This window comes from Manis javanica, chromosome 3 (assembly GCF_040802235.1).
Source record: "Manis javanica isolate MJ-LG chromosome 3, MJ_LKY, whole genome shotgun sequence".
Taxonomy (NCBI): Eukaryota; Metazoa; Chordata; class Mammalia; order Pholidota; family Manidae; genus Manis; species Manis javanica.
The window spans coordinates 108,911,745-108,936,915 of record NC_133158.1 but is presented as its reverse complement, the minus strand read 5'-3'; the positions used below and the strand labels follow the sequence as shown (position 1 = coordinate 108,936,915).

At 35.1% G+C, this 25,171-nt stretch overlaps 1 protein-coding gene across 3 annotated transcripts in view; it reads right to left on the bottom strand.

Moving 5' to 3' along the window:
* The window catches only part of JAM2 (junctional adhesion molecule 2), a 54,043-nt gene that overhangs the window by 17,295 nt on the left and 11,577 nt on the right, over positions 1-25,171 (bottom strand). For all 3 annotated transcript variants that reach the window (XM_073231841.1, XM_073231842.1, XM_017654225.3), the window contains exons 2-3: positions 6,215-6,280; positions 1,312-1,419 (exon numbers count right to left, since the gene is read on the bottom strand). In XM_073231841.1, the coding sequence (XP_073087942.1) occupies positions 1,312-1,419; positions 6,215-6,280 (174 nt within the window). The remainder of the gene's footprint in view (positions 1-1,311; positions 1,420-6,214; positions 6,281-25,171) is intronic.

The window sequence follows — 25,171 nt, the reverse complement described above, 5'->3', positions numbered from 1 at the left end:
CTAATTTTTGATAGTAATGTGTATGGAATTAAAACAGTGTTTGTACAATGTTGAGGTGCCAGAATGGCAACTGTAGAAAATACAAGTAAAGACAGCTGTGTTATTAGCAACCCGTTGTCTATAGTCTTTATCATGACACTTAAGAACCAAGAGATATTTTAAATTATCTATGAACTTTAAGCATTAGTGCACTTGTTTTAATTCTTTAAAGTACAACATGGGTTTGAACTGCACAGTCCACTTATATAAATGTGGACTTTCTTCAGTAAATATATTGGAAAATTTTTATGGAGATTTTTGACAACTTGAAAAAACATTTTCTCTAGCTTACTTTATTGTAAGAGTACAGTATACAATACATATAACATACAAAATATGTGTTAATTGACTGTTTATGTTATCTGTACAGTCTCTAGTCAACAGCAGGCTATTAGTATTTAAGTTCTGGGGAGTCAAAAGTTACGTATTTTTGATAGCATGGGAGTTGGTGACCCTGATCCCCATGTTGGTCAAGGGCCAGCTGCAATATGCAGTACTTTTAAATAGTGACATGTTATTACACTCTTAAAATTACATTTCCAACTTTAAAAATATTTATGATGGAAAATTTCAAGCATACACAAAATTTGAGATACTGTATAGTAGAGTGAACTCAACGTACCCATCACCCAGTTCTAACAGTAATCAATGCATGGCCTATCTCATTACACCTGTACCTCTAACCACTGGGTCATTTTGAAGGAAATCCCAGACATCATAGCATTTTATCTATGTTTATTAACAGTTTAAATTAAAAGCTCATTACATATTCAACAGGAAGACAAGGGAGTAGAAAGAAATGTAATACAAATTAAAAATTAAGAAGTAATGCACTGGATGAAGGTAGTTGTACTGACCCTTCTACAAGTCTTAGCTCTCTGAGCTTCTCAGGGAAGGCTGAGCTTTCTAGATGGTGATGTGAAAACAGGGTAAAGCTATCACAGCATGCAGTGACCCTCCGTCCAACCCTGCACCATCTTTCTTTGTCTCAAAAGTTTAATCTTTTGGGCCAGCAAGAACAATCTCAATGTACTTCATAGGCTAGGACTGAACTGAGAAATGAGGGTCCGCCGTGATGCTTGCCTGCTTCTGTTCTGCCCTCTGCTTTTGTGGTGGTCGCGTTCTGGGTCTCAGCGACTGCTGGTTTCACCTCACACTTACAAAAACACATTTTCAGTAATCAGCCATGCCTTGCTCTCATTTGCAAATTAAAGGATTTGGCTGTACTTGGGGATCTTGATATCTCACCTCGTCAGGTCTGCAGCTTCTTACCTTGAAGAGCCTGTTGATAATAGACAAAGGAAACACTCCTCCCCAGTTTCTTCCACTCCAATCTGGAGGAAGTGGTCTTCCTTGGGTATTTACAGGCTAAAATAACCTCTAGGAGCAATAACAAAGATACTTAAGTAAATTTTTAAACATCTTTAAGTTATTCCTTTATATTTTCATCCATCCATCCATCCATTCAAAGATTACCTCAACAAGTACCATGTCGGCTTAAACCAAAGATGAAATGAAAGCCTTATAGCTCTTCTACACACTGTGTGACACTATGCTGTATTCCCTAGTTCTTTAGTCTCAGTTACCATCTGTAAAATCAGATAGTATCTCATAGAATTGTCATGAGTCTTCAAATACAAAAATGTATGCAAGCACACATGCCTGGACATAGAAAACAATTTTAAAAAGGTATTATTAAAAATATACAGATAGATATGGACAAAAAGCACATTTAAACATACTAACCCAGTGATGATTTCTATGATAGAATTATGAGTTTTCTTTTTTTCTATGTAGTTTCTAAATTTTTTTAATGCCACATATATTGATAGAAATACAGAAATAGAATAAAAGATAATAGAAAAGGGAAAGTAGGGCAGAAAAGGCAAAGAAAAAAAAAACAACAACACCCAGAAGTTGTTTTCAAGAATACCTAAAGTTTTTAAAGCTGGTTTTACATAACAAAGAGATCATTTTACAGACATGTTTACAATTATGCTACGGAGACAAATGTGTGCTGAGGGACTTGTCTGAGGAAACACGATTCTGTTCTGTTGATGAAGGAGAATGGGTGGTGACCTTCCGGAGTCTTGAGTTTTAGATAGGTTTCCTTCCCGTATTTTGTTGAGTTTCCAACAATTAAACACACACCCACACTCATTTTTAGCCCACACTCCTAGGTCTTAGGAATAAATTTATATTAAAAAAAATCACATTGCCTCATATATTTAACTACACACACAAACACACACACTCACACACACCCCTCCTGGTGAATTATTCTTCCTGATTTCTGTTCTCACTGCTCTGTGAAAAATGTCTGCAGAAATGTATCTGAAAATGAAATCAATGATTTTCCTAAATGTAATGACACCACTCCAGACTCACTCTCACTGACCATAAAACATGGAGAAATGATCTGCCCAGTTTGTCCAACCTATTGAATCCCTATTGTGTGTCTAACATTATTCTTGAGCTACATCAGTGAGCAAAACAAAGACCCCTGTCCTTTTGGATCTTAAAATTTGCAGGGGGAACCAGGCACACAAGAAACACCATTAAGTGAATTATGTAGTACATTAGGAGGTGATGAGTATATGGAAATAAAAGAGAGTAGATCAGAGCATGGGAAGTTTGGGAGTGCTGCGGGACAGGGATGCAATTTTTAAAAAACTGTGTGGTTAGAGTTCACTTCTTAGAAGATAACATTTGGCCAAAGACTTAGAAGAAGGGACTAGCATTCCTTAGAATTTGAATGACAGTCCCTTAGAATTTAAATTTAGAAATAACCACGTGGTACTATGGGAGGGTTCCAAGAAAGGAAACAGCCAGTGCCTGAATCCCAAGGTGCCAAAACCTTGACCTCCAGAATTGTGAGAAACACTCCATCTACTGGAATCACGGGGTCAACATGTGAGAAAAGGGACCAAGTGAATTTAGAAGCTACCACAGACTCCCCTCTTTCCAGCCAAAATTCAACACTCGTGGCCAGCATAATTCTGCATCTCGATCTCAGGTATATTATGCCATAATATAGTAGATTAACACACAGGCTTTGGAGTTAAGCCTTTGCCATGCACTAGGTGTGTGATATTGGGCAAAATTACCGAACTTTTTCTGAATGTTATGTCCACATCTGTAAAATGAACTCATCTCACAGAGTTGGTGTAAAGATTAAATGAGATAATGCATTTATATACTTGGGTACCCACAGTAATTTGTACATAGCACATGCTCCAAAAATGGTCATTATTACTTTTCACTGGGAGGAACTTCTTAGCTATAGTTGTCAGCTTGCTTGACATGACAGAAATCCATACTTCATACATCGCAAATTACCTAAAAACACTCAAATCTGAACTAGCCTGTTACCTTTGTTCAATATAGCAAATATGTAATATAGACATAAATCATATTTTCTCAAAACAAGGCATATTAAAACAGAAAAATGCACCAAGTTTTTTAGTTAAGATAATTATTTCATTGCCAAAATTTGTTTCACTTGAATGGAGAAAAGATAAATTCTTTGTTTAGAAAAACCATTAGCATTAGCAACAATTTTTAGGAATTACATAGAATCATTGTGAGTTTTAATTTTTCTAGGATTCTATTCTGCTATCTGCTCAAATTAAAAATCATCAAAAGTTTATATAACACAAAAAGAAAATCAATACTACCAAAGTGTGGAGAAAAGCATGTTATTACACTCTGATTTTTTGTTGTTGAAGTATTACTGATAAACAATCTTACATTGGTTGCAAGTATACAACAACAGAGTGGTTCAACAGTTACCCATATTAGTAAATCCTCACTCCCACTAGTGAAGTTACTATCTGTCAACATAGGAGGATGTCACAGAACCACTGGCCATATCTTCCATGCCATACTACCATCCCCGTGACCAACTTACATTATGATGCACTCTGATTTATAGCTCTCAGGGTTAGACACTGTCTGCATAAGGCTGCTCATATAATTTACAAACGTGGCAGAACTGCCCCTATTTGATCTCATCCTGCTTTTGGTACTAACATGGGAAGTTCTATAGAATAGCAGTAGTGAAAATAAGGAAGGATTTCATGATTTGCCAACATTACAGAGACAAGAGACAAAAAATTGAGTTCATTGGGTGGAACACACATACACATACACACAAATCATAAAGACTTTAGACTATACCTAAAATTAAGTTATGGCATAAAATATCCTAAAACTAAAATGTGGAAGAAGACAGAAATTTATTTTTGCTTTATGAAGAGCCAAGTTGGCATGATTGGGCACATATAAAAAATAGAATCAAAATGTAGTTCTTAATTAAAAGCAGAGGTCAAACAGACAAACAAAAAATAGTTATTTGAGAATAAGATGAACATTTGATTGCAATAAATTATAGAAGGATTTTCTGTTAAAATAAAACACCCATTAAAAAGTAAGGTAAATGGTTTAAGGTTTTAATTTGGAATGATGGACATGTTTTGGAAGTAGAAGAGGTAGTAGTTACACCACACACTGAATTGTTCAGTGGAACATGGTAGATTTTATGTTATGTGAATTTCACCTCAATAAAGTTTTTTAAAAGCAATGTAGAACTAAAAAACATAATTTTGGTACGCTAATTCAGATATCATGGCATAGAGCTGGCTGGCAGAGATGCTATCCATGATATCCAGTTTGATCCAACAGTGAGAACCTCCAGGAAGTAAAAAGTAGGAGAAATTAACGTCACATCCTGACCCATTTTTCCTCTCACTGTGCTCATGCGCTTGGCCTTGTCTATCACCTTTCTGGCATCTCGTGCAGCCCCATTGATCCCCCCTATGAATGCTCCGTAGTTCCATTCACTCCCAAGCATCAATTTTATCTTCCCACTTTCCCTATTTAAAACTACTTCATGATAAAGAATGAGTGCTTTATTAGCTTAATCATGTAAAATATTAGGACTTAACTTGATTAACCTAAATAGTTATTTAAGTGATTTGTTAAGCTATTTTATAATTATTTCATTTTTCTTATTTCTTAAACCACCTATTTAAGTGGTTTGTTACTTTTGAATGATGGGCTGATTCTTATTATGGGATATTTTTACTGGACAAGCATATTTAACACTACATACCAGGTGCTGTTGTAAGCACTGGTTCAAGACTAATTTGTTTAATTCCCTCCTCACCTAAGCTCTTTTCTTTCATCTTTGTCCCTTTCCTTCAAACTAATCTGTCTTCAACTCCAAGAACCTAAGATATGCCTGAAGAAGAGGGATCAGATAGTCAGGACTTGTTTCTTCAAAGTTCATGATCCCTGGCCTAAACAAGCATCACATTTAAGAAAAAGTAATTCTTGTGGCAAGCAACTAGTAATGTATATAATTATCAAGTCACTACATTGTACATCTGAAACCCCAAAATAATATTGTGTATCAAATTTATTCCAATAAAGAAAAAAGAAATAGTAATTCTTCTGGTTGCCTAGTATTATTGTGTTCTAGGTAAAAGATCCTTAAGAAAAGTAGAAGACTCATTATTTGAAATAAACTTATAAAAGCCCTTATTACATTTTTCTTGGTTATTGGAGCTTTAAAAATTTTTTAATTGTGGTAAAATACCTGTAACTTAAAATTTACCTTCTTAATAATTTTTTATGATACAGTGTTAAGTATCTTCATACTGTTGGGCAACCAGTCTACAGAACATTTTCATCTTCAAAACTGAAGCTTCATACCCATTAAAGACCAACTCCCCCTTATAAATATTTTTAAGAAGCTGAAATAAATAACAAAGTGGTGCCCCAAAATAGGCTATATTAATGTCATCTGAAATATATTAAACAGAGTGGGATTTGCAGTGTTAATCTCCATTAACCATATCTAGCTGGCCAGAAACTTTGATTTTGCCATTTCCCAATTTCCCAAATTAGATTTGAAGATAATTTACATAGTAAGAGACCATCTTTGTATATCAGGTCTTGCAGCAAATGCCCAATATTTCCACTGAAGAGGTGGAGAAAGTTCTCAAGGTTGAAACAGCAGGGAGTGGCACTTCAGACAGAAAAATTAGTGTAAGACAAAGGGTCCCAACAAATAGAAGATATCCCATGCATCATACTCATGAGTCATTTAACCAACACGGTCTGTGTTTGGGTGCAAACTTCCATTTACCCCACAACCAGTAAGGTACTCTACCTTGATACTCTATTGCTGTGACAACTTGATGGTCTTTTGGGGCAGAGAATCCATAGGCCTTATGATCTGAAAGATTAAAACAGGATTTAAAAAATGTCAATTTTTAATAAACATAAATGTAGGAAAAAAACTAGATGCAGGATAATTAAAACAGTACAAAAGGCCATTTTCAAAAATTTAAATGGGATGCAATGTTAAGGAAAACTGGCTTCAAGTTTGGTGAGTTTCACATAGCTTGTAACACTTAAGTTTTAAAATATGAAAGTAAGAAAAATCAAGCCCGACCATATATGTCTCTGCCATTTTCTGTATTGTGGTTTTTCCCTTTCCCAAAGCAGAAACAATGAATTAGTTAGGACCCCATCACAGACAACATACTCACACAAGCCCATTTGTTAAGTATGAGTTTATGTCCGTAATTCAGCCAAATATGCAATCTAGTGTCACAGGTATTGCCTCCTGAAAATAAAATCTAATTACTTTTGTGGCTTGTTTAAAGGTATATATGGATTTATGAACTTAGCCCTAACTATATCATATCATAAAGAAATAAGCCACAACATATTTTGACTATGAAATGTACATATAGTATATAATGCATATAAACTTTGTATATAAAATTATGTAAAATGCAAACAAAACATCTTTATTTTCCCCCCAAATATTCCAGTGTTTTTCCAGGATTGGTCTATAGACTGAAACGACTGATTGGTCACAGTGGCTAATGTGATCTGAGAGTGACATAATGACTGACTGTGGTGAGAGGGTCATGGCTCTTATAAACTCATACAGAAATTTTCATTTTAAACAGTACTTTCACATACACTTTTTGGATGAAATTTGATATTCAAAATGACTTGGTATGACAGGCATGATTAAGATTTAAATAACAAAGTAGCAGAACCAGGAATTACAACTTTCTAAATCAACCTGATATGTATCAGTTTGTGTTAGTTCACTTTGTGGATGTCATTCTTATGACATCAACTTTAATGATCACGCTTAAAAATAATTTAAATCACTACCTCTAAGTATATAACTCTGAAATACAAATGCCACCATGGCAAGAATTTTGCCTGTTGTGTTCTCTGATACAGTCCGAACACCTAGGACAGTGCATGGCATAAAGCAAGGCACAATATTTGTTCAACAAATAAATGGAACTACTCCTTACTGTCTACTAATGAGAAGAATCCAGTAAATGGGGTCAGATCAAACTGATACTAATGGAGGATTCCTGCAGGCAAGTAATTCTTTGGGGAAGGTGTTATAAGTATATATTATTGGGTTGGCATTGATTATTTCAAAATCAGAATAACACAGAGCATTTTCTCCTTTAGCAATACGTAAAGTAGTGCCCTCAGGTAAGTTCTGATTATGACTGGCATTTGTTGTGATTTTTTTGAACTTTTTTAGTACACTTTTTAGACCAAACAATGAGGATTTATATTCCCTAGAAGCCAGTTGAGGAAAAAACCTGGGCAAAATAGAGAAAGATACTATTTGTTCCTGCCACATCATCCTATCTTTGAACTTTTCAAACACTGAGCTGCCTGTATTTTCTTCAGTAAGCTTGGGCCTCTTTTCGAAGCAAATGTTAGTTCAATCTGAGACGGGAAGATTTAGGACTGGGGTCAATCATTTTCCCCTTTTCTCAATTCCAGTTTTCTACTTGCTACTTCCTTTGTGAAAGATTTCTTAAATTTTTAAAAATCACTGAATTTCTATGGAAAATAACAACTGTTAACTTCAGGAATATTATTATTTTCCTCATAATTTTATATTTATATATTTAGGAAAAAAATATGTCCCAGACACTAAAAAAGAGAGAACTGGTGGGACTGGCAAAACAATGAAGAAAAAAAATTATAAAGGGGATTAGCTTAAAAGTCTTCTCCTTACAGCTATGGCTGCTTCCTCAACCTTCTTTGAGGTTTGCTTTTAATAAGTATTTAAAATACATTGTCACTTATGACGAACTTACTTAAATAAAAAGCTCCAAATCTTTAAAAAATGCATTTATTTTAAGATTTCTACCTTGTTCCAGCCTTTCTAGTCTTAGAATCCAGTTTTTTTTTAACTTGCACCCGATAACTCTTTTAATGAAAATATAATGTTGGATTTTATATCAACATTTCACTAACAGATGTTAGGAAAAGTCTCTGTTGGCTGCTTTCTTGAACTGATGTTTATCTTTTCTTCACTTTTCCAGAATAAGTTAATACAAAAATAAACAAAAATTGTCATGTAAGTCTGCTGGTTAAGGTCAGCAATTGTTTTAAAGTTAGCTACAAAACATCTTTAATAGTTATGGATGTGTTCCAAAATTGCTGGCAGAAGTTCATAAAACAGGTTAAGAGATGATTATTTTCATAACTGTTAACAACTCCAGCTCCTAGTCAAATGAAAGGAATTCCTAGTCAAATGAAAACTTTTGTGTTTCTTTTGCCCCAACTATAAGAATAAAAGTTCTTACAATGTCTATTATTTATCTAAAATAATATGGTTTGATTAAGAATAAATATTTATGCTATCACAATTCTTAAATTTACTATCAAAGTGTTGTTCAGATTAACACTTTTTATTGAAAATATGCTTAGGAAAAACTGACGTGTTATGGAAGTTTCTTGTTTGTTTTAAAAGGACATTACAGAACCTCATGCCAGTTAGGATGGCCAACCTAGAAAAGACTTGGAACAACAAATGCTGGCGAGGAGGCAGGGAAAGGAGAACTGTCTTACACTGCTGGTAGGAATGTAAACTGGTTCAACCATTGTGGAGAGTAATATGGAGGTTCCTCAAAAAACTAAAAATAGAAATACCATTTGACCCGGGAATTCCACTCCTAGGAATTTATCCAAAGAAAACAACTTCTCAGATTCAAAAAGACATATGCACCCCTATGTTTATTGCAGCAACTATTTACAATAGACAAGAAATGGAAGCAACCTAAGTGTCTATCAGTAGATGAATGGCTAAAGAAGATGTGGTACATATTCACAATGGAATACTATTCAGCCGTTAGAAACAAATCCTTTGCAACAACGTGGATGGAGCTAGAGGGTATTATGCTCAGTGAAATAAGTCAGAGAAGAGAAAGATAGAAAGACAAATACCAAATGATTTCCCTCATTTGTGGAGTATAACAAAGAAGCAAAACTGAAGGAACACAACAACAGCAGACTCACAGACTCCAAGAAGGGATTAGTGGTTATTAAAGGGGAAGGGTGGGGGAGGGAGGGTGGAGAGGGAGGGAGAAGGGGATAGTGGGGTATCATGATTGGTATACATGGTGTGTTTGGGGTCACGGGGAAGACAGTGTAGCTCAGAGAAGACAAATAGGGACTCTGTGGCATCTTACTACACTGATGGACAGTGACTGCAATGGGGTATGGGGGGGACTCAATAATAAGGGTGAATGTAATAACTGCATTGTTTTTCTTGTGAAACCTTCATAATAGTATGAGTATGAATAATAAATGATACCTTAATAAAAAAATACTTAGAACCAAATGATAATAAAAAGTATGTTCTTATTGGAAAAATAGGACATTACAGAGAGTACCATGCATCAAAGCAAGTTATAATACTATGGATATAAGTTATTTCATGAGTTTTCAAAAATAAAAATTAATAACCATTTCGTTTTGGCAATCTCTGATATACATTTTTATACTAACAAATATAAAAAAGATGCACAGGGCTAGCAGCAACAAATAAAGTAATACCATCAAGTATTTTTTATGGATAAATATTTATATGGGTAGAAAGTAACCCAATGCGGCAGGAATTAGGAGTTAGATAATATACTCATCTATCTCATTACCACTCAACCATAGCCGGTCTGAGAGTAGGGAGAGGAGAGAGGAGAAGAAAAGAGGGAGAGGGAATGAAAGACAGACACATAGATATATCCTTTAGTCCCTCAAATTGGACATCTGGCTATTCCCTTAATGAGACACTGATATCCTATTTTCAGAGAAAGGGAAGCCATACCAAAGTGCAAGGAAATAAAAGATGTGCTTGACTATACAGCTACTCATGGCTGGTGTCCTGATGAGTTGATAATAACCTAAGAATTTAAGGGTGATTTTGACTATAAATAAATTTTCCCCTTAAGAACCTAGCCTCTAAGTAACATATGACTCCACTCTGTTAATATCCTCATTTGACAAATGTGACTATTGATAAGGGTTAAGTAGCTTGCTGATGGTTACAGCACTAGAAAGCAGAAAAGCTGTATGGATCTACATCTAGTTAGTATAGTTACTCTACATCTACAATGTATGGATCTACATCTAGTTAGTATAGTTCCACAAATCTGTCTCCCTCCCTCCCACCAGTTCTCAAATCAGCACAAGGCATTGTAAGAAAGTACCAAACATGATATTGTCAGACACTCTGCAGATGGCTTCACATCCATCTTCAATCTTTAGCGTTGTAAAGATATTATTCAGAAAGTATATAACAAATTACCATTTAATGGAGAAAGTGTTAATGGGCAAATGTTTATGGTGAATGAACTAATTGGAATAAAGCAGATATTTTTATTATATACTGCACAAAAATTTTATGACCTCTTTTTTTCTGTTTCTTTTTCTTAATCATTTGAGTACAAGGAAAATGGTGTTTCAGAATTGAGTATAAAATTTTTTTCATACAAATTAACATGCATTAGTAAATTTAGGGAAACTTTCAGGGTATTCCATTACCTAAACAACTGAATGATTAAAATTTTCAGGTGATATTAGAGAGAAATGAAGTAAGTAACTCTTCACAGTAAAATCAATTCTCAAAATTTTCAAAGAAATGTCCTTTAAGCCCATCTCCAAATGTTTAATGGGGGCCAGTGGCATTGAAAAACTATCAATGGCTGAATTTCTCACCAGCTACTCCCCACTAGGACATGAAGGAAGCCATTTAGGATTCTGAGATCTCTCTTGGATATTTCCCAAGTGACGATCGCAGTCAAACACAATTCATTCACCAGTGGCATTAACTATGGATTTTAGATATATGACAATAGTCAATTCAAATCCAGTAGACTCTCAAGACAAGATGAACAAATGTCAGCTTCTGTAACTGATGCTATTAAGAATCACATACTCAATGGAAGGCATGGATGTTGACCATTCTGTGTTTTAATTGGTTCTCCATAGGATTAAGGTGCAGAAAACAAACAGCCCTAAAACTTTATTAGTGTACAATAAGTAATCATTATCAAAGATGTCAGATATCAAAACAGACACAGATGTAATGGCTAAGAACACTAAAATGGGAGAGGTTAAGAATAATAAACTTGTGTATCTCTTCTCACTGATGTGATCTGGGGAGGTCTTTGCCATATTCTTATAGTAGAGATGGTGTATCAGGCTTTGATAGCTTGATGACATTTTTATTTAAAATTATTTACTGTTCGTTAGTCTGAAATTGTAGTGACTAACTCCTAAACCTCAATGTGGTTTTTCAAGAAGAAAAATCTAGAACAACCGGCCATATTTGACAGTTATGTTTCTCAGCAGAAATAAACACACTAATATAATTGCCAAATAAACAATTTTTGGAAGTAGGTATTGTTAATCATTCCCCTGGAGTTTTGATCACCTCTGGGCAAATCTAAAACCAAGGTTCTGAATCTGGATTCCAAGAATCCAAGGAGAATCTGGGAATTCCTGCACAAAATGTGCGAACATAAGATTCCCTACATAAAGTGTCCTATCAACTGATACACATACAGATTCCTCAGTGGCTGTTTGGGTCAGGGGATAATGAAACGGTTATTCTGCCATCATTTAATATTTAAAAATCCACATAAACAACCTATGTGAGAAGACAATGTGAGTAGAACTCTACCATGTACTAAACTCTCTTCATGCATTACCCTATATAGACATTTGTTTTAAACTTTCTTTTTATCCTCAGACTTTTATAATTCCACCTTACTGAATGAATTTGGGGGATAACAACAACTTAATGTATCAAATGTTCTCATTTCTTGAAAGCATGAACATGCAGTTTGAATACAAATCTGTTTTGCAGGGATTAGCATAAAAAGTTTCAAAAAGATTCGCTAATATCACCAATCCGTTAAATTTAAAACCTGCAAATTATGTTTGCATTTCTCAAATGAAGATAAAGCATTGCTAATGTTTTCAATCTTTCTCTGCTTAGAAGATTTAGAAAATATAATGAACAGACACATAAAAGGAGGCATGAATTTAATGAGGCATAAGCCTCCCTTTAGGGGCCTTTTGGGGTCCCCCCTTGCATAGGCAGATCCTAAGGTGCTAGAGAGGGTTAGGGAGGGCCTAGCAATGTGTGCACATTTTGTAAAATTTGCAAGAATAAGATATTTGAACACTTTTTCCTAGTGAGGGCTCAAATAGTCCATCGCTACACACAACTATAGGCTTTTCCTTATCAATAAGTTTATTTAGCCTTCTAGATTTGTCCACCTGTAATAAAGTCTGATAGTGCAACATTTAAAATCCTGAAGATTTTTATATGACTAGCAACTTAAGGTATGCCCTATCAAATTTCAATTCTTAAAATATGAGTTGTATGAATTTTATTTTTCAACTCTCCTGTGGGATGATTCATAAAAACATAAGCCCGTACAGTACATACATATGTTATTAATTAAATTCTATTACCATAAATGTTGCCAGAAGAGATTTTAAAACTAAGGGAAACCATCCCAGCTTATTGTTGTTCCATGTTTCCTTTGCTTAGTCTTCAGGAAGCCAGAGGAACAAGAACCACTTATTTTGAAGTGCAGGCATGGAAACAATGTTCTGGCATTGCTCAAGTATCATATTTTACAACTGTCAGGCAAGTTTGCTCAGAATTAGTTGCCCTGATTTCTCAGAGACTATAACTTCTGGGTTTTTTTTGATGAAGGCAGTTCTCCAATTCACTGTTTTATTTCAAAACTGGTATTACACACCCAACAGTAAGCTAACACCAAAATGCACTGTTTAGTGGAAGAAATAGTTTAGTGAACATCTATATTACAACTGAATATTTATGTCCCATCATTTACATTGAATTCTTAACCCCCAATGTGATGGTATTAGGAGTTGGAACCTTTGGGAAGTGATTAAGGCATGAGGGCAGAGACCTCCTGATGGATTAGTGCCCTTAGGAAAGGGACCCCAGAGAGCTCTCTCCCTGTCTCTGCCATGTGAAAACCCAAGTTGGCAGTCTACAACCAGGAAGCAGGCTCTCACCAGACATTGACGCTGAAGCACCTTTGATCTGGGACTTCCAGCCTCCAGAACTGTGAGAAATAAGTGTTTGTTGCTTGAGCCACCCAATCTATGGTATTTTTGTTATAGCAGCTGAACTGACTAACCTACATACATTCAAATCAGGGGGCCTACAGAACTGCATCCTGGAATAATCATGAGATGAGTCTGTGCCATTAGAGATTCAATTTTTGAAACTTACTCAGATCAAGTATTAAAAATATGGACAAAGGTATTGGTGTCCTACAATGGTAGGCAAAAGCCTAACTGTCACAGCATCATTCTGGCGAAATGGTTGTTTGGTATCCTGTGTAGTATGAAGATGATTGGGTTTGTGAAAGAAGCAACCAGATATTTTGAAATTGTGTAGAGTTGGTCTTAGGATTTGATTTTTTGTTGAGGTGGTATCAGAACTGACTTCTTACCCATCGGGATAAAGCGATAAATAGTATTGTACCAGCACCACCATTTTCAAGTGCGGCTTTTTGAAATCAAACAAAAAGCAACATTAAAGTCCAGATGGGTGAGAAAAAGACAGTCTGCTATAAACATGGGCTGTCTTTATAATATCTGGAAATGGGGCCACACTTTGTCTTCAGGAAATCATAAGTGATAGAGAAGAAATGAGACTTAGCTAGATTTGAAAACCAGTGCTGTGAACTACTTACTAGTCACATCACCTTGGGCAAACACAGCTTTAACCTTCTAAATCATAGTTTCCATTTAGGTAAAATGAAGCTAATAATGCTTTCCTGAATTGGTTGTTAAGGATCAAACTAAATAAAGTACATAATTGCTTAGCCTACTTCCTATCACACAGTAGATACTCTATAAATAGTTACTATTTATTCCTCTCCTTTCACTCCACAGTGCTTTTTATCCAATGTGGTGATGCAAATTTAGTGTTTCATAAATAATTCTACAATAACCATGTACTGGGATGGATTATAAAAATAGAGAATGAATTGTTAGGGTTATATATTTTTCTTCCTTTTAAAAAAAATGATTAGTATATCTTCTTGATTACAGTGGCTGACCTGTCATTAGTGGGAAGCCTTGAGTTTAAATTCTACCTTCTCTTTTGTCCTTGTTATGACATGTTTGGGAGAGTTACAGGTTTTTTTGGGCTGTGTTTCTTCATCTGTAAAACATGATCTATGATGATGAAGCCTTCCCTAACTATGTTAATTGACACAATTCATCAAATCCTTTACCTTGTTACACTTTCCACACTTAACCATCTAAGACAACATATGTTCCTAGATATCCTTCTCATGGATCTTATCCTTGGCATCTCCTCTTCTCTGTCCATATTTCCTTCATTAATGGTATGATCCAGACTCCTGGCCTTAAGAACTTCCAGATGCTAACAACTCCCAAATGTATATCTCCAGTCTAGACTTTGCTGAACTCTGGACTCAGATCCAAATGCCTATTCAACATTGCCACTTGAAGTTTTAAAAGACATTTCAAACACTATATCCAAACTTCATGTTTCTTTCTAAACCTGCTCTACCTTCCACACCTTAGATGAAGGCAACACTATTATGCTCCAGTTGTTCTGGCTAAAAACTTGCAGTTATCCTTAATGATTCTGCCTATTATAGCCCATATCCAATTCATCAGCAAATCCTGATGAATTTTCAAAACGCACCCAGAATCTCACTGCTTCTTACAATACTTCCATTGCTGTCACCTGCTCTGAGCACCATCATCTCTGCCTGAATCATTGCAATAGACTATTGACTGGCTGCCTATTCTATTCTGCCTCTCCAGCCACTAATCTCAACACATTTGCTAGAGTTATCCTTTAAAATGCACAATCAAATCACAGCACTCTTTTGCTCAAAACCTTGGATTAGTTCTTCATTTTCTCCAGAGCATAGGTAAAAGCCCTTACATTGGCCTAGAAGAACTTACACAGTCTGGCTTCATTGCCTTTCAGACTTCTCTCCTCAGCTCTTCCCTCCCTCTGCTCCAGAGACACTGGCCTCCTTGTTCATCCTCAAAACAGGAGTTTCCTCTGCCTGAAAGACTCTTCCTTTGGATACCCATTAACTTCAAATTTTTGCTCAAAAGACATCTCCTAAATGAAGTCTACTCTGCCCTATTTAATATAGCAGCCACACTTTCATCTGACCTGTTCCCTTCCAAACTCCTGATTCCCTTAATCCTGCTTTGATTATTCTTTTTTCCAAAGCATCTCTCATCTTCTAACATACTATATTATGTACTTATGCACTAAGGGCAGGGGTCTTTATTTTCTTTATTTATATCCCAAGGACCAAAAATAATGCTTGATATGTAGGAGATAATAAATATTTGCCAAATGAATGGAAATGAAGTTAACTATGGAGAAAATGAAAATGGAATATAAAGAGCTATGCTTAATTTTTTTAAATTAAGGGATGAGCTGCACAAGATTAATCAGTGAAAGATTTTGAAGCAGCTAATTTTGAAACTAAAAAGATTTAGTTTATCACAGCATCAGCATACAGAATCAATTTTCATATTAGGCTGCAAACAAAAATTAAACATGAATATGCTTGATACAAAAAGTGATGAGTCAACAGCAAAAATATCTGAGAAAATAAAATGTGATTTTAAAAGCCATGAATCACTGTCTTTGTTTCTAAAATATCTTTTTAAAATTAATACACATTCTAATTTTAATAATACAAGTAAGAAGTTTTATTTTTTAAATAAAAATTATTTCCTTTTATAAAGTTTTGATACACAATTTAAAATAGCATTGTGATGGTGAATTTTGTGCTAACTTAGATGGGCCACAGTGTCCAGATAAGTGGTCAAACACTAATCTGGATGTTTCCATAAGAGTGTTTTTGGATGGGCTTAACATCAGTAGACTTTGAGTAAAGCAAATTGCCCTTCCTAATGTGGGTAGACTTCATCCAAACAGTTTAAGGCCTGAATATAACAAAAGACTGACCATCCTTGAGCAAGAGGGCATTCTGCCAGTAGACAGCCTTTGGACTTGAATTGCAGCATCAGCTCTTCGTGGCTCTCCAGTCTGCTGGCCCACTCTGCATATTTTGGACTTGCCTGTGTCTTTAATTACATGAGGCAATTTCTTAAAATAAATCTTTTTATTTATATACACATTCTATTGATTCTGTTCCTCTGGAGAATTCTCATAAAAACATCACAATGAATTACTGTAATAAATTAATTTGGGGTATCTGTATTTTAATACAAGTGTGTGTTGTATCTTAACAGTTCCTTTTGGAGGTTCAGCAACATACTGTATTTTAAAAAAATGTTCCATAGTCACTTACGTTCTGAGAATACTGATCTAAAACAGTTTTACATAGTCAATCACTCATCTTTAAACCTTAACACCTTCCTTAGACCTATGTCTATATCCTCATGGACAAGGGACATGTTGATTTAATCTTTCTTGGCCTTTTTCACAGTCTTCATGTGGTGGGGAAGTGGGGACTGGGCTTTGGGCTCTGTCTCTGCTCCACTAAGATTCTCTGAAATCTCTAGGAAGCTGTCCTGTCAAAGCTCTAAATAGTATCTTGACTACCTATGGAATTCTCCTTACCAATCCACTTGGACAAAGTTAAACAGCATTTTATGGTCTGTCATATTTGATGGCTTTTGTGACTCCTTTCTAGGTTCTCTTCTCTGAAGCTCCTTTCCTGTCTCCTCTCCTTCAGACTGGCCATTGAACATTCAGCATTTTATAGAAGGATGAGGGTTCCACAGTATAGAGGTTTTAGATATATTAGGTTAACAAGTTAAAATTCTCTATTGTAGGACTTATTCTAGCTTTTAACATGCTAAGGAGCACTGTGAATCGCCAAGGAGAAATGTAATTTAGAGCATGAAACACTGGAGCTAAACAAGAGAGGAAAAAGTCCAAGAGGACTGAGAAGAGACATTCAGAGAAATAAGAAAAACTAGGACAGAATGATGTCATGGAGTCAAGGATAGGCAGAATTTCAAGGGGGGAATATCAACAGTGTTTGATGTTCCAGAGAGGTCAGGTAAGGTTTTGACTGAAAACTGTGCATTTAGGAACGAGTAAATTATTGGTGAAACAATGATAGCAATTTCAATAGCATGGAAAAAGGACAGTTTGCAGTGGACTGAATGGTCAGTAAAACTATGGAGATAATATAGACCATCAATTCAAGATGTTTGATTATAGAATTATGGTGGGTTTCTTTCCGACTCAAAATTATAGACTTGTACTTGTTTATAGCCTGTGATAAAATTAGTAATGAAGAAAAATTGAAGATATTTGAGAGGAGTTAACTGCATGACACAAAGAACCCAAGGAGACTGGAAGCATCATGAGTCCAGGTGAGAAACTGGCTTTCAACAGCTAGGATGAAAGTAGATGTGGACAAGTCTGCGATTCATCTGCCTCATTTCTACAAGAGTTGGGCTCTTAAAGTATCATTTAATCATACTAAGCTCCCTTCAGAAGTCTCCCCTTGTCTTCCGGGTGAATTCCAAATTTCATGAAATGGCCTTTCAGAACTGGCTCTTGTTTTCCCTGCCTCCCCCTCAGTCACTGCTCCCCACAAACCCTATGCTCAAGTTCTTCTCCGTTGTTCTCCCACTGCTCTTGGCACTCCACAGACCTTTGCTTTATCTATTCTCTTTGCCAGGAACCCCCTTCCTTCAACACTCCCGATGCAAAAGGAGAACTATGGATAATTCAATGCCCCCCTCAAATGTCAGCAAAGATAAAGTTCCCTGGCCCTTCCGTCCTTCTATACATTATCATCCCTCCTTTTATCTGATACAGCACTTTTTATAGGCCTTTACTCATTTTGTATCATAATGATAAATGATAATATTAGAAACTGTATGGTACATGTTTGTACCTACAGCATGTTTAACACACAATAGGAGATAGTTAAATGTCTGTTGTAGACAAAACTGAATATATTTTGTCTTCAAATCAGATGTATAAACTTCTTACTGCATTTTATATATAAATACATAAGATTATATACATTTATATTTCAATATAAATATAAAATATATTTTAAATATAGTATAAACTGTGTTTTCTTAATCTAGCAAAACATCTGTCATACTAGACCCACAAATAATACCAGTAGAATTAAAATAAAGTACTAAGCTTTAGTTATAACATTTCTTTGATAATATTAAATGATTGTAGACTCTTGCACAAAAGTCTAAAAGTAGCTTTGACACTGCATAACTCTCAACTATCCTCACCATAACTATGTACAAAAGGAAAAAATGGCAAACATTTTAGTTTGAAATGTGTGTACACATACATACACAGTTCTTCAGCACATTCTGTGGAATCGTTATTTTAACATTTTTCCCCATCTTTTTATCCCATATCACCTAAAAATTAACCTTGGAAGTGGAAAAGTCATTCTCTAAAAATAGAATATATAGTGAATCTATTGGGTTTGACTGCCACAAACCAAAGAATTTAGTGTGGTGATGAAATATACGTAATTTAATAGGTTGGTCTGCAACATTATCAGAACCTCTTTTTATGATAAATTTCTGATGCTTCCTTCACTATCCTAAAACAAAATTTACAGGTAATATAATACTTGATAGGTTTATTTGTATATATATATGTATGTATGTATGTATAAAACTTGGAAAAATAAATAATATTATTTTAATACTAAAGAGAAATAAAAGGAAAATATAGTGAAATATATATTTAAATTCATAAATGCATGCATATGAATATACTAGAAGATACAATCCTTTGAAATACAGCATATTAGTCAGATATTAGTCTATACTTATAACGTTAAATTGGACTAAAGAGAAAAAGACCAGAAACCATTCCAAATGGTACAGGAAAGCAAAGAACAGGGTTACTGTGGACATTAAAACAGAAGTTTGTATGGTTACTTCTACATGAAGGCTGTGCAAAAGAAAATTTGTGTTTGTATGTAAAATTGTGTATGTTAGAGACTCAGCTATATAAAGTACTCATTTATAAAAACATGCAATGGGATTTGGGAGAGTCACGAACAATGAAGGGTGAGGGACACAGGGAAATTTTTTATTTTATAGCATTGTCTGGCACACACAGATTTGTCAGCCCTGGTTCCTGCCTAGCAGATGTATGGTGCCCACCCATCACTGTGACAAACAAAGAAGTCCCCCAGAACCCTACAATGTTCCCCAGGGTAGTAACACCCCTCCTATCGGTATTCACTGTTGAATTCCTTAAACATGCTCTTAGCTAACAAAGATGAAAGCTTTGTTTTATAAACTGAGAGAGCTCTCCTCTTGCACACTTGATGTAACATGACCATAGAGTTAATTTGTAAGAGTAAATCCTATGATTTGCATTACGTTCCATGGGTCATACCTTTTCTCACAATAAAACTCTAAAGGAAGTCTGGGAAGCACAAAGGATTTATTCAAGACCTTTGGGTACAGTTTGGAGACTTTGCAATTCTGTCATTTTCTCTTACCTCTTTCCACTTTTAAATACTCACTACTCCAAATCTAAGCCCAATATAATTCTTCCCACTCACAATATGCTGTATTTCAAAGGATGACACTTTCAGCTAAGAAACATTTAACCAATTTTGATGAGTTTAACTGGAATAATTGGTGCCTCTTAAATTTCCTAATCTGCCAAGATCAGCATGCCTAAAGATATTTCTTTTTTTTTTTTAGGCATGTACTCCCACACCTCTAATGATTTAAAGCTCTGTGGTCCAAATCTTTAATAAAAATCTTGGAAAAGGCAAACATACTGTGAAATCATAACCGAGTTTTCTCCACCTTCAAAAATATAACAGAGAGACTCATATTAATTAAGCTGTAAGTGCCTGAAGCCTAATTAGGAATCCTGGACTCAACACTTTGAGAGTCCCAAATACTTTCTGACTGATCCTGCTCCCATGGAGACTAAAGTTGGGAAGTAGTAAATGGCAAAAGAAATTACTAAATGGTATCAAAGAAACTTTTAGCTAAAAGAGTCATTTTTTATTTCAAAATAAAGGAAAAAGCATCCTTGTGTCATACTACCACATAAAACATAACAATTTAAAAAATAACATATATATAAAGTTTAGGAAATGTGTGATTTATAGAAATATTTATTTTTGCTTAAAACAACATTAATTTTTTTGGTTTAATAGTAACTTTTAGAAAAAAGGCCAGAATATTATGGGGACTTTTTCTGTTTCCCGGTTAAATGACCTATGATGCTGTTAGGGTAACTAAATTTGATAATATATCCCTCACAATATTGGATGTGCTCATGTTCGGATTTTTTTCCCATTTAGTTAAACAATATTTTCAGATCATGAAGTACTTATTACAGGCTTATGGCTTACCCTTCGGGTTAATATTGCTTTGAATCCAGTTTAAGGCTGGAATGTGGAAGGCATTTGTGTAAGTTAAGAGACAGCCACACTACATACTAACTGCCAAAGAGTATTTGAATAGACACATCAAGATATTTAAACCATTAACCACATTCTAAACAGAACATTCAGATTATTTTCTTATTATGACAGAAAAAATTGGTCATCCTGGAAGTGCCTCTGCGGGACACAGTCTGTTTATTCTACACCTCTACATAACAGACAGAGGCTTCCCTTTCCTCTCCTTGTGCCTTTACATTGCTGAAGTGAACAGAAAAGAGCACCTTAACTTCCCCTAAAATCTCTTCAGCCTTCTCCCTTTCCTCACACTTTTCAGTACCCACGCCTCCCAGACAGGAAAGAAACTGGGCTGGGAGTCAGCAGTTCTAACATCTGTGTATCCCTCAAAATATTCTGAGTCTCTGTTTCTCACTTAAGAATTTGTGATACATTAAAATGGTTCTAGATACCTGTACAGGGATGTTAATAGGAGAATTAAGGAATATAATTCCTGTGAAAATATTTTGTCAATTGTAAATTTCCACTCAAATGCTAATTTTGTTTTCTTTACTTTTTAATCCCACGGTTGGCCATCACTTTCCTCTGATCTTCTCTCTGCCTTCTTCCTGGCCTCGAGATAATAACTGACTTTGCAAAATTCCTCCCCATTTCTGTGGCACTGCTTCTGTTGGCTGTCTCTTATTTCCCTGGGCACTTTTTCTTCATTGTCTCTGCTCTTTCATGTTCTTCAATTGGCATATTCTCCTGAGCGCAGTTCTTTGCCGCTAACTAATCTACCACCATGTATTCTCCCAGAGTGAGTGTTTTTCTTCCAGAGTGAATCTATATTTTCCCTTTTCATTTACCACTTAAATAACAGGGATAGATAAGAATGATTTATATTTCTCATCCTCTTTCTAATGGTCTATAGAGACAGTTTTACATGGATATTTGTTGCCTCCAAAAATATCAAAATAATCATTCCCTATCAACTTAAGTACTATGATTTCTCTGCTTCTTCATTTTGCAACCTCAGAGTTACTATTTTGATTTCTTTGGTGTCTCCCATATTTAATCAACCACTAAATCTCACCAATTTCTATTTTTAATGTCTTCTGGATATAACTCTTCCTAAACAATTTTGACAGTAGCCACCTTAATCCTGGACCTTGTCACCTAGTACCTGGGCTGTAGTCAACTATTTCCTCTTAAATCTATCCCATATACAAGACTCAAAATTATTGTTTATCCCAAATGCCACCATTTTGGGTTTTTTTTGGTATATTGCTTCATTCTTCAAAACTTCCAGCAACTTCCTGCTGCCTACTGCATCAAACAGAAAATGTATACATCATTTACAGTCAACTCCGTGAATGCCAAGCCATGTTTGGAGCCCCTTTCTTGCTCCTTTTCCAAACACACTCTTGTGTTCTAAGTTTAGAGTGCAAACATGTCCTCAACTGCATTATTTTATCATCTAAATATTATAAATATAGTACATTTTTCCCATTTGAAAATATAACATGTTCAATTATATTTAGAACACTAATCATCATTAAACCCCCCATTTACAAATAAGGAAAACAAGACCCCCCAAAATATTTTTCTAAAGCTATCTCATTACTAAGAGCAGAACTGATAAATCTTGGCTATTTGGATCCCACGTTTCATTTTTTTTACGTCACATTTTTTTGCTTCTTTGTGAACAAACATGACACTTAGGTTTAAAGTATAAGAAGGTTCTTTGAACCTCCAGCAGAAAGAATTCAAATAGACACTGAACTTATGAATTCAATAATGTATCACTGTCAAATATACTTAGAAATATAATTTATAAAATTAATCAATTTAAAAAGTGAAGGTGATTCTGCCTACCTTCTCTGTCAGTGTGAACATACCTCTGAGTTATCCTGTCAGGGAAGGTGTAGCTGTTATCTTTTATGTAAAAGATGAGAATCCTTTATCCTCTGAAGCAAAACATCTATATGCAACACACTCAGTGGTGAAATAACTTGGCTCATAAAAGAGATATTTCTGCCTAATTTCCAAAAATTATTTGTTCTTTTATTTTCTAATAATTAGAAATAAATTTCCTGAGACATTCTAGTCCATGTAATCAAGAAGGGTGGTCCTGGCAGGTCTCAACATTACTTAGTAGATTTTAGTATCTCTATCTCACCACTAAAGATAAATAGCTAAGGTATGATATGGCATAAGCAAGAGAGATACAACTTGTTTGCTCAAATAATTAGGACTCTAAACATAAATTCTATTAGAGGGCAGCAATATAATCGTGCTTTTGCTCTAAAATCAGTAAGTAATTGAACAGGAAGTTAAGTAAAACTCCTTTCTCTTAGCATCTACGTTCTCTTGCTCATGAATTCACAGTATATTTGGGGAAAGTGTTATCCCGGCATGGAAATAGCTTCTGACATAAATGACTACATTGATAGTGTGCTTAAGCTGCTGACACTGCTCTTGGCTGCTTCTAAAGGCCTCCATTTCTTCCACTCTTTACCCACAAGAGTCTTCTCCAAGAATCCTTAGAGCTTTGGGGTCTTCAGGGTTAAAAGAATTATGGGAAATTTAATCATGGACCAAACTCATTGGGAAGTTGATATTAAGTTATTAATGACATAGATTTGAACGTTAAATGAATATTTTAGAAAGTATGAGCAATTTTAAAATGTGCTTGAGTTGATACGTCAAATGCTGGCTGTGCCCCTATCCTATAAAAAGGCTGCTATTCCTTTTGGCTATTTAGGAAGGCCAGAGCACTGACAGGAAACGCTTGACTGAACCAACCTCCATTAAATAAATTCAAGCGAAAAAATTTAAACATTCAGGAATTTATTCAACTCTCTTTTTTACACTCACTTTTTCTTGTCATCATCTATGAATGTGACATGCACTCATCTAATGGGTACTTTTACATTTTAGGGAATAAAATATTAAAGTTCTTTTCAAAACAAATGACCTGAAAGGCCCGCTGATATGCAGTGGATTTACTAATGGACTTTGCTGTGTGACTCAGGATCTTGGAGTTCCTGTTAATGACAAAGCGTTTGTTTGTTTTAAGGCATTTTATTTTCCTGCTAGTGTGAAATAGACTAAGTAGATTAAAAAGGGGCTATTCGAATGGAATTTTGGTCTTTTTTACCGACATCCTGGTTAAGGGGCAGAGGTTAAGAGAATAGATATGTCAGGTATTTCAAACAGACTCGCTTTGGTCCATGCACTTGCTCTTTGAGCCACCTGACCCTAGGGTGGAGTGCACAACAAAACCCAGAGGGATGAAGAAAAGAAATATTAGAATTTCTGTATATGGATCACACTCTTCTCTTTCTCCTGTTTTTTTTTGGGTTTGAATAGTTTTTTTATCATGTACAATTTTCCAATATACACAAAAGTAGAGAGAACAGTACAATAAATCTCATATATTCATTATTTGGGTTAAAGACTTTGCCACATTCCCTTGTCTATTCTTTTTGTTGTCAAGGAATTTTAAAGCAAATCATATATGCCCGACAATTTTCAAACCATTTTAGTAGGTATCAATACAAATTAAAGACATATATCTAAAACAACATTAGCACAACTAATGAAATCAGAAATGATTCCTTCGCATAACCTAATATCCAGTCCTAGTCACATTCCCTGACAGTTTATGTGCATCAAGATCATGTCTCTGCATTACGTTTGCTTCTTGGGCTTTTTGTTTCGTTCTGCTGTTAATCCAGAGCCAACTTGCCTTTCCCCCCCTTTCTCTCTGTCTTTTTTCCTTTCATGTCTTTGACTTGTTGTGGAAACCTGGACAGTTATCCTGTAGAATAACCCACTTCCTGAGTTTGTCTGTGTTCAGCCTTGTGCTGTCATTTAATCTGTGCACCTACATACATTTCTGTAAAAGGAAATATGCTGGTTTAGAATGCTGCTTCAAGTGAAGGTAAATTTTTTTTTTTTTGAGGGATGGGCAAGAATACTACATAGGGAATGCTATGGACTTCCTGTTGTATCACACAATGCTTGTTTGTCCTACTTTCAGTGATACTCATGAATCAATGGTTTCAGGTGATAATAAACTGATTTGTCCATTGTAAAATTCCCCACTGATACTTTGTCTAATTTTTAATCACCCATTAATAATCATGTCCTGAATAAATTACATGTTGCGAGATGATGATTATTAGATTCTATTATTTTTTCTATTACCTGTTATCTTTGCACATTGATTAGCTTGAATTCCATAAAGAACTTTCCTTATCAATTAAAGTTATGTGGTTACACATACAAACATAAAAAGAAAGCAGGATAAAGTCGTACTGCTTTATTTTGATTGCCAAAAA